At 59.4% G+C, this 9,469-nt stretch overlaps 2 protein-coding genes across 2 annotated transcripts; both read right to left on the bottom strand.

Moving 5' to 3' along the window:
* Window positions 1–643: 643 nt before the first annotated feature.
* On the bottom strand, window positions 644–3,247 carry LSCM1_06446 (uncharacterized protein; the record flags this gene model as incomplete). The annotated part of the gene is made up of 1 exon (XM_067323874.1): window positions 644–3,247. The coding sequence occupies one exon, from the start codon at window positions 3,245–3,247 to the stop codon at window positions 644–646; it is 2,604 nt and encodes an 867-aa protein (XP_067179188.1).
* Window positions 3,248–8,081: 4,834 nt separating this feature from the next.
* On the bottom strand, window positions 8,082–9,053 carry LSCM1_06445 (uncharacterized protein; the record flags this gene model as incomplete). Its single annotated transcript, XM_067323873.1, has 1 exon — window positions 8,082–9,053. The coding sequence occupies one exon, from the start codon at window positions 9,051–9,053 to the stop codon at window positions 8,082–8,084; it is 972 nt and encodes a 323-aa protein (XP_067179187.1).
* Window positions 9,054–9,469: the final 416 nt, after the last annotated feature.

The raw sequence follows: 9,469 nt of genomic DNA, 5'->3' as shown, positions 1-9,469 counted from the left end.
CGTGTTCAGCTTGGCTCTGGAGTGCACTGTTCCTCCACATCCAGTCCCACCATGAACTGCCGTCCGACCTTGCGGGCTTGAGCGGCGCCGTTGTCCCAACCGCAACAGTCGCCCTGCATCACAAAAAGGAGGCAATGCCGAGGTAAAGAGAAGGGCGGAGCTACCTGTGCACATAACCCCACCTCCACCCTGCCATACACACCGACTCCGGCATAGACACGAAGACATCTGTCAGAGACAGCGAGGAGGTGAGCGGAGGTAACATTGGAGTTGAAGCCGCAACGCACAGAAAAAAGAAAAAACAAAAAGGAGAGCACCACAACCCCTCCCCCCCACACACATACACACGAGAGAGAGAAAGCAGCAGAGGAGGAGGAGGGAGGTGGAGAGAGAGGCGAGGGGAGAGCTCAGTGACGATGTGAAATATGCAAACAATGCGAAAAAAAACGGGGCTGAAGGAAACAAAAAAAAAACGTGCGCACAGACGACGCACAGCGAAAGCGATTGCACTTGTGGTGTGCACAGGTCGCCCACTCACACGCGCGCCCCATGGCCCCCGTGGCGGTGCACCAGAATGGACAGAGAGAGAAAGAGGGGACTTTCTCCGAATCAGTGCGCATATTCCGAGGGGGCTTTTCACGCGCTACGACGCCGGCTGCTCCATGCGTATGGGGTTGCGGTTTGTGGCATCGACGGCGGTCCCCACCTCAGCAGCGCCAACGTTGCCGCGCTGAGGTGGCCTTTGGTGTTGTTGCTGGTGAGCATGCGCGTTGTTTGCCTGGCCGTAACGGTTGCGCCGAGTAGCCGGGTCGCCACCGTTGCGGATGAACTCTGCCTCCTCATACTTCTCCATGGACTCGATATCGGGCGAGTCGACCGTACGCGCGTCGTTCAATGCGTCCTTAAACCACGCGTCCCCGACGTGTGGCGAGCTATTCCCGTAGAAGCTGCGGGGTGTGCGCTGGCGACGCATTCGCGGCCTCATGTCGACTTCTAATGGCAGGCGAGGCGGGTAGTGCATCATTAGAGGCCTGTTCCGGTGCCGCAGCTGCACGACAACGTTGTGCACCTCGTAGTTCAGGTCACATGGCTCGCCTGCCACCTGTTGACGACCCTGCCCATGCACAGGGGCGTACATCTGCCGCGCAGCGCTGGGGCGTGCGTGAGTCTTCGCCGACTCGCGTGCTCTCTGGGTTGGCGTCAGGCTCTGGCCTCGAATGTTGACGGTGAGCACCGGTACATCAGCCCACGCTTCCAGCGCTGCGCGGCGCTCGTCTGAGTACGGTAAACCCATCTCACTCATCTGTGCTTCATGAAGCTGTGGCATACCGCTGGGGCCCGAGGTGAGGGGGCCCTGCTGGCGTGCGCTGGAGCCGTGGGCGTGAAGGTGCTTACTAGTGTCGACGACGCTCATCATGCTTCGATGCGACAGGGTCGGCGTATGCGGCGCAGACAGCGACTTGTCGCTTTTTACTGCCGCCACCGAGTAGCCTGGCGCCGACGCTACCGGAGGCGAAGATGCCGCCGCGCTCTGGGGTGCGGTGCTGGAGCTGTTAGGGGCTGCGGTGGTGTCCATCGCAGGGGAGGTCGGAAGGTTTGTGAGCGGCACATGAGGTATTGGGCGCGCGTTTGGTGCCGCCTGCGCTGCTGCTCCGTTGGTGCTGGAAGCTGGCTTCAGTGACCGCGCGAACACCTTCCGTAGCGGCGTGATGGCGGACTCCGTCGGCGACGCGACGCCGTTGACGGAGGAGACCGCCGTTGCTTCTGATGGGGGATGATGGAGGGTCTGCGCAGGAGACTTGACGCTGCTACGGTTGTTGCTGCTACCGCCTTCCGCTGCTGCCGAAGCCTTCAGCCCACCTGCCAACGGGCGTGACGGGCAGACCTTAGGCATGGCCACAATGCTGAAGTTCGTCAAGCCGATGCCGGGGGTGCCAGCCATCTCGTAGTCGCCAGCCCACACGTGTGCTTTGGGGGTCACCGGTGCCGGCGATGTGTTCAGCTTCGTGCATGTGGCGCCTTCTTCGCTGTCGTTGTGGCCCCGTGCCGAGGGCCTGCTGCCGGCATTCGGGCTGCTGCTGCCGCCGCACAACTTGCTCTTCATGCGCTCTCGTGGAAACTGTGAGGGAGCCGTGCTGGATGAAGTGCAGGCGCGCTGGTCAAGCCGGCGCGCCTCCTCTTTCACCCAGCCGTTTGTCTTGGAGGTGGTGACGACGTCGCCGCTTCCTGCTGTGCTGTGCGTTGCCGCCCGGCTGCAGTGACCATTCATGTGGCCGCCCTCGCCCGCCTCGACAGACTCGCCACGCTTCACCGCTCCGTCTATGGCTGAGCGGTTCCGCGTGCTGACGTCTTGGAGACTAGCGCCAACGCTGCCGCCATTGGTGATCTTACTTGCTGCACCAGTGCCCTTGGTGTCGTTGGTGCAATGACGACCCTTTGTTCTCAAGGGCGAAAGCGGCGCCGCATGATATGGCGGCCTATGCGGGCCTAACACGGCAGACCCATTATACTGAGTGCTCGAGGTGGCGCCGCAACTGTCGATGGGGGGCTGCAGAGATTCGAGGTTTCCAGCGCTGGGGATCGACTTGGCGCCGACCCCTGAGCTGCGAGCGCTACCATGGCTGATGACGGCTGAGATGGTGGAAGTTGAGGGGTCTGGCGCCGACAAGGCTGCTCGCGCGCGACTAGGGAAGGCATCACCGACTTTCTTGCGCATCTGTGGCTGAATACCAATCGCTGGAAGATGCACCACGTCGTCTAAATACGTAGGCTTTCGCGTGCCCTGGCGGGTGGACAGGGTGCCGGTGTCGTGTGCATCTGCCTCTGCTGACAGGTACAAGCTGTTTGTGCGGCGCCCCGCGGTGGAGGCGGCAGCCCCGTCAGGGGTTTTACCGGCCACCGCCACAGGGTAGCGTGGCGCCGCGGCTGTCGTGGACACCCTGATGGAATGGCCATCCCCACTGCAGGTGGACCCGGCACTCATGCGGGTCGGCTTGCGAGGTGCTCCACGGCCGAGCGGTGTAGGAGCACTGCCGTTGCGGTTGTCGCTTGGTAGGCTTACCTGGTTCCCATACACGCCGATGTCGCCGTCTACCACCGTGGGGCTGCCGGCCAGGTTAGGTGACGCGCCGGCCGTCGACTGCAGAATCGACTCCACGTCCATCACCCCATCGTACTCGCCGAACTCATAGCCGCCGCCGCGGCCCATCTCACCGCTGTTCGACTTAGACAGTGGATTCCCAAGCATGATGACTCGCGCACCTGATTTTAGCTCTGGTAGCGGAGGTGGTGGTAAGAGCGGTGTGTGCGTGTGCGTGTCTGCGTGCTTGGGGGAGGGAGAGAGGGGATCGCGTGCTTGGAGCGCACGACGAGGGACTCACGCACGTAGACCAACGAGAAGCAAAAGTAAACGAGCTGAAGAAAAAAGGAGAGAGGAGGAGGGTGAGGAAAAGGTAGCGCAGTACAGACACACACACACACACAGACACAGAGAGAATGATAGACACCGTTCGTTGGCCGCACCGAGGGCGGGAAGAAAGAGAGAGAGCGAGGGGAGGAGGGTGACGGGTAAAAGCGTGAGCTGACGGCTGCGGAGATGCAAAGAAAAAAGCCAAGACCAACTTCAACGGATGAGCGAAAAAAAGAACACACCATACACCCGCGCGCTCTAGTTAAGGGTGATGTATGTATATATATATGTGTGTGTGTGTACTGGAGAAGAAAAAACCGATGCGATGAATAGGTCGAGGGAGGAGTGGGCAGAGGGGGAGCGGTGGCGAGCGAAAGAAAAAAAACAGTTGAAAGGCGACACAAAGGAGCGGAGACGATTACCACAAAACGGCAAAAACGAAAATAAGACCGGAGAGAGCGAGTAAAACGGTGCCCCTCCCCCGCCCCCGATAGATTTTTTTTTTGACACCACAAAGGGTACGGAGATGGGGTGCGTGTGAGGGGGTATCGAACCGAAGAGAGAAAGAGAGCAGGGAAAGCCAACGACACCCACCCACCTGCACACACACACACACACAGATACACACACACGCAGGAAAGGGGATGAGGGGGCCCCAGGAACGCACGCACTCACGCACTCGCATACATACAAATAAACGTGCAAGGGAGCGCAGGAGATAAGGGCCCGTAAAAAAGACAGAGAAGATGTTGCGGGCGCTATCCAGAGAGGAGTGGCGGGGGGAAGGGAGCGGAAGACAGAGAAACAGAGAGGTACTCGAGATGCCCTAAGCGTCTGCCTGTGTCTGCCCGTCGCGTGCGCCAGTGAGCCGAGCGAGAAGAGAGAGAGTGGGAGGCACAAAAAACGACTCTTTTCCCCCCTCACACACACTCACACACACTCACGCACGCACACACTCACTCACACACACACACAAAGTTCGCTTCTTCTCGTGGCTCCTCTAATAAAAAAGTCCTCTTTTTTTTTTACGGTAACTTTAGTGAGTTAAAAACACGCTAAATGTGTCGTGTGACTGTGCCCCTCTTCTCTCTCCCTCTCTGTGTGTGTGCCTCTTGCCCCCCTCTCTCTCGGTCACTGTCGCTGCGTCGGTGACAGATGGAGCAACCGCGTCCTGTTTTCTCCCCTTGCTCTGTCGTGTGCCCTCGCTTGTTTTTTTCTTTTTTGGTGTGTATGGTGCCCCGGCTTAGCCGCGCACGTGAGAAGAAAGGATGGAGTGAGGGAGGGAGGGGGGAGCGGAGGTTGCGCCTAGTGTCCGCGAAGAGCCTCTTGGTGCCGTAGGAATCGGACTGCGCTTCAAACGGAAGCCTTTCCCTTCTCTCTCTTCGCTGTTCTTTTTTTCCTCGGCGGCTGCGATTTCGTGTATGCGCGTGCGACTGTGACGACGTGTACGAGCCGTTTCAGACGCCTTTAGGCACGCGCAGGGAAAAAGGGAGGGACCCTTCTGCGTATGCCTCCGCACTCTCCAACATGCACCCCTCCTGATCGCACACGCGTCCTCCCCCTGCGTTTCGGAGGGGCAGAAGAGAAGCGAGCGACACAAGAGGGTACGAGCCAAAATGACTGATAGCCTGCAGGAGAACTCTCTATATACGCACACAAACGAAAAGCAAGAAAAAACGATGCGTAAAGAGAAAGGGTGACTCCGAGGGACAGCCGCTGTACTCAAGCAGACGTTGGGATGGCGTGATGGCGGCGGCTGTATGCTGTGAGGAGGAGGAGGAGAGAGAGGGGTGGCGGGGGGGGGACTGGAAAAGAGGTAGTAAAGCCAATTATGTGTGTTTCACTAATACACACAGAGAGAAAGAGAAGACCGAAGGTGGTGGCCCGTAACGGAGTCTGTTCAACGCACACACACACGTGCCCAGGCACACCTGGAGAGTCGCGCGGGTGAGCTCGCGCGTGTATGTACTTGTGTGTGTGGGTGCGTGTGTGTGTATGTATGCAGCGATGGGTTAGTGAAGGGCTGAAGGCGGGGGGGTGATAGGGGGAACGTTGAGAGTGAAGTCAACCGCGGCAAAGAAAACAGAAGGCGACTACAAAGAAGAAAAAGACGTGCAAATCCAATCACCACACAGAGCTGCTCATGTGTACCCGATGGGGAAGTAGCGATGTTTGCGTGTGCGTATATGTTGGCGTGCAAGGGGGGAGGGGGCGGAAAGCGGCGGCGGCGACGGGGACGCGAGGAATGAGGAGGAGGGGGTGTCGGGGAAAGATCATGAGGCGATAGAGGGATGCTGCTAAAGCAGATGGAGGGGCTCGAGGCCGTAGCAGTGGTGGTAAACCCCCTTACGCAGTTTCACATTCATGCACATCTTCACATACCATGTAGCCTCGGCGCAGCGGGGCAGCAGGGACGCGAGGAAAGAGCGGTAGAACTGCTGAGGCTCGTTGGGCGAGCAGAAGGTGCATGGTGCTGGTGGATAGAGAGAGAGGGGTGGGGCTGGCCAACCTCTCTCTGCCCTTCCCATATCCCCCCCTCTTCCTCTGTACGACTCTTTGCATCTGCACCGTTGATGCGCTCCCCTTTTTTTCGCGCGCTGCGGCCCGTTTTTCTTTTCTTGCTTTGATCTTTCCCTGGTGAGTTCTGCGCGAGCCGTTGGAGTGTGTAGCGCTTTTTTTTCTTGCGAGAGAAGACACACACACACACACACGCACGCACAGACATAACGAAGCAAATAAAGGGAGCAGTCGCGCCGGCACCGAGAACGAGGACAAAAAACAACAACAGCATGTGAAGGAAGCGCAAGAGGAGGAGAAAGGCGACGTGCACACGGGAGGAGGGGGTGGCAGACGGCGTCCGTGGGGGATGGGGTGCCATGATGATGGCCGCGGAACGAGCAGGTCACTGAGTGAAAGGCGGAGGGAGGGGGAAGGGAACATGAAAGGGCGGCCGAGAATAGCGCCGCCAGTGCCCAGAGAATCCGATGAGGCGCGCGACCGCGAGGGTGCAGGCGCGCTCAAGCAGAGCGATCAAAGAGAGAAAAAGGAGGAGAGGTGCGGCGCAGAAGAGCAGTTCGTGGGGAAGCGGAGCCGACTTGACGAGAGCGCAGAATGAGGGCGAGGCGAGCGCGTGGTGATGGTGGTGAGGTCACGGCAAAGGCACACACACATACAGCAGAAAACAGATATTAGATGGCTACCAACATGGACGAATGTTTGTGCACCCACACCCTCACAACACCGAGACATGCGGCTCCTGCGCACCTGCCACAGGAAGATGGCCTCGCAAAGATGCCGACTTGCTACCCAGGGCTTTGCGAGCTTTGTGCGGCGCGTGAGCATCGTTCAAAGGGGGGTGGAAAGGACGAAGATAAAAGTACAAAAGGCAAAGGGGAGGAGACCCGAGGCGTCACACAAAAAGGGGAGGGAGCGCGCGCGTGTGTGTGGGGGTGGGGGGAGGGGGGGATCCGGCCGCCAGAAGCGGCCCGCTTCACATCTACGGACGCACGCACAGGGATGCTGTACCTGGGCCGAGATTCGAAGACGGGGACGACCTTGGGAACGAAAGCGGCGGCGTGCCGGGCCCAATGCACTTGGCCATGCTCAGCTTCTTTGCCGGATGTAGGGCACCCCCGCCTCGCGACAAGAAGCTCCATGTTTCCCTTCCTGCGACTCGCTTCCACGCTCCAGCGAGGCGCGTTACAGTTCGATTTCTCTCAGCCACCTCGCATTGCCTTTGTTCCGCCTGAAGATAAACGGGGAAGCTAATACGCGCCACCTCCCCCTTTTTTTCACAGATTCCACTCGCGATGCTTTGAGTAATGACTCGTTCGGTGGACGTGAACCCCCGTGCGCGTCGCATCTCGGGAGTGCAATGCCCTCCCCCCTGTGTGGGAGGAAGCCAAGCAACCCCATCCCCCTTTTTTCCGGCCAGCGGCGAACCGCTTGTGGTGGTAACAGGATCGAGTACCTGCAAAGTTGGGGTGGTGGGTGGCGGTGGTGATGGCGGGCACCAAGAGAAGGGCAGACGCGAGGGCGATGAGGAGACATTGCGGTGCACGACATGGGCCTCGCCCGGCGATGCAGAAGAGCAACGCAGACTTACCCCGAAGTGATGACGTAAGAAAACAACAAAAGAGGCATGTCCTTGGTTTACATGAATGCACTCCCCACGCGTGCGTGTGTAGGTGGGTGGTGGTGGGTGAGTGGTATCTTCAGCATCGACTTCCGCAGATTCAGATAGAGAGAGAGGACGGGAGGGAGGGCACAGAAACGCGTGTATTGGAGGGTCCGCTGGAGGCGCAAAAAGAAAAAGGCATCTTAATGAAGAGAAAAAGAAAACAGAAACATCACCAACGAGCTGAGATGCGGGGGCGCACCAGTACGGCGGCTCTGGGGAGAGGAAGGGAGGTGGGTGGGGGTGGGGTAGACCGCATGCACACAAAAACACACACAGACACAGACACACACACACACACACCAGCACATGGACGTACCGGGGCTATTATACACAGATGCTCCACGCACCTGCTTGACTTCCGTTTTTTTCCAATGCTGTCACAGAGGAATGGCATTTACAGCCGCTTTCAGTGGCCCATGCACCGTCTTCTCCCACCTTTTCCCTTCGCGCTCTTTTCTACACCAAGGCGCGCAGAGGTACGCATAGTACCTGTCAGCAGAAGAGGTTGCGGAGTGCCTCCATGAGCAAGCTAGACTTGCCCATGTGGTCACGACTCACACCCTCCCTATCCTTCCGGCTTTTTCTGCTGGTCTTTGGTCGACGCTTATATGGGCCCCCGCGGCCCGACTCAATCGATAAGCCTTTCGGCGAATCTACCCACGTCGAGTAGGTCAGCCCTTTAATCCACGACTCGTCGTTGCCTACTGTTGTCTTGATATTCCGTGAGTCGACCTTGTGCCTTTGTGGCTGCTGCGGCTGCTCCTTGCGTTGCCCGTTGGCACCCTTCGCTGGCCCTATGAAGTTGTGCTGCTTGCGCCGCGTCTCTGCCGCCTGCTGCTGCTGCCTTTCTACATCCTTGATCTTCTTGCCGTTCATCAATCGGGTCGGTTCCACCGACGTTGGCTGTGGGCCACGCGCTACGGGCATGACGCGCTCATTCCACCGAGCTTGCGAGGGCAGTGCGCAGCTGTTACAGGGACCTGAACTTCCGGGTATCGCGCTCCAGTCCACTCGCCCGTCGGCCCTGGAAGGGGTCTTGGGGCCCACGTGAGGCGGTGGCCCACATTTCTGCATGCGCGATGGAGCCGGTCGAGGACTGGAGCAGCAGCAGTACGCACCTGGGGGCGGCACATGCGGCATCATCGGCGGACACCCGGTGCTCGTGCCGCCGTTCTTCCCTCTCATCATATGCGGTGCTGCGTTACGCAAAGCGTTGCCAGAGCGCGGCTGCGGTTGCTGCGGCAATGGGATCCCACGCCACTCGCCGCTGACTGGTTGCCGCAAGGCAGGCAGCGGATGCGAACTGCTCTGCGACGAGTTTCTCGGGGTCCAGTGTATGGGCTTATGTGCGGCCTCATTGCCGTCAACGCCGTCCACAAGGGCGCCGCTTCTGCCGTCACCGCCGGTTCGGCATGCCGCGGCTAACGGCGCCATGAGCGTCGCCCCAGACGCGTTCGTTGACATGGGCGATACAGCGGGGGTGATGCCCGAGGGGTAGAGAAGGGGGAGAGGTCAAGAGCCTCTCCAAAGGCGCGAACGGGAAGGAAAGAAGACGAAGAGCACACGGGCACCACCTGCGCAACAGTCGGCGTGTGGGCGCAAGGCCTCTGAGGCGTGCACGGGTGCTTCTCTATCTCTGTGTGTGTGTGCGTGCGCTGTAAGGGGTGGGTGGGCTGGGCAGGCAGGTAGGGGAAAAAAGGGGGAAAGAAGACACAAAGAGCAGGCGGCGAGCAGCACCTCTGAGTCTAAAGAAACTCCCGCTCAGCACACCACTGCATGCGAGGAAAGGACGAGGCGGAGGAGGTTAGGAATGGTGTGAGGAGGAGGGGGATGGGGAGAGGGGAGGAACGGTTTCGTGTTTGGGTGGTGGTGGGGGGACT

Source organism: Leishmania martiniquensis, chromosome 20 (genome assembly GCF_017916325.1).
Source record: "Leishmania martiniquensis isolate LSCM1 chromosome 20, whole genome shotgun sequence".
Taxonomy (NCBI): Eukaryota; Euglenozoa; class Kinetoplastea; order Trypanosomatida; family Trypanosomatidae; genus Leishmania; species Leishmania martiniquensis.
This window is presented reverse-complemented; position numbering and strand designations above follow the sequence as displayed.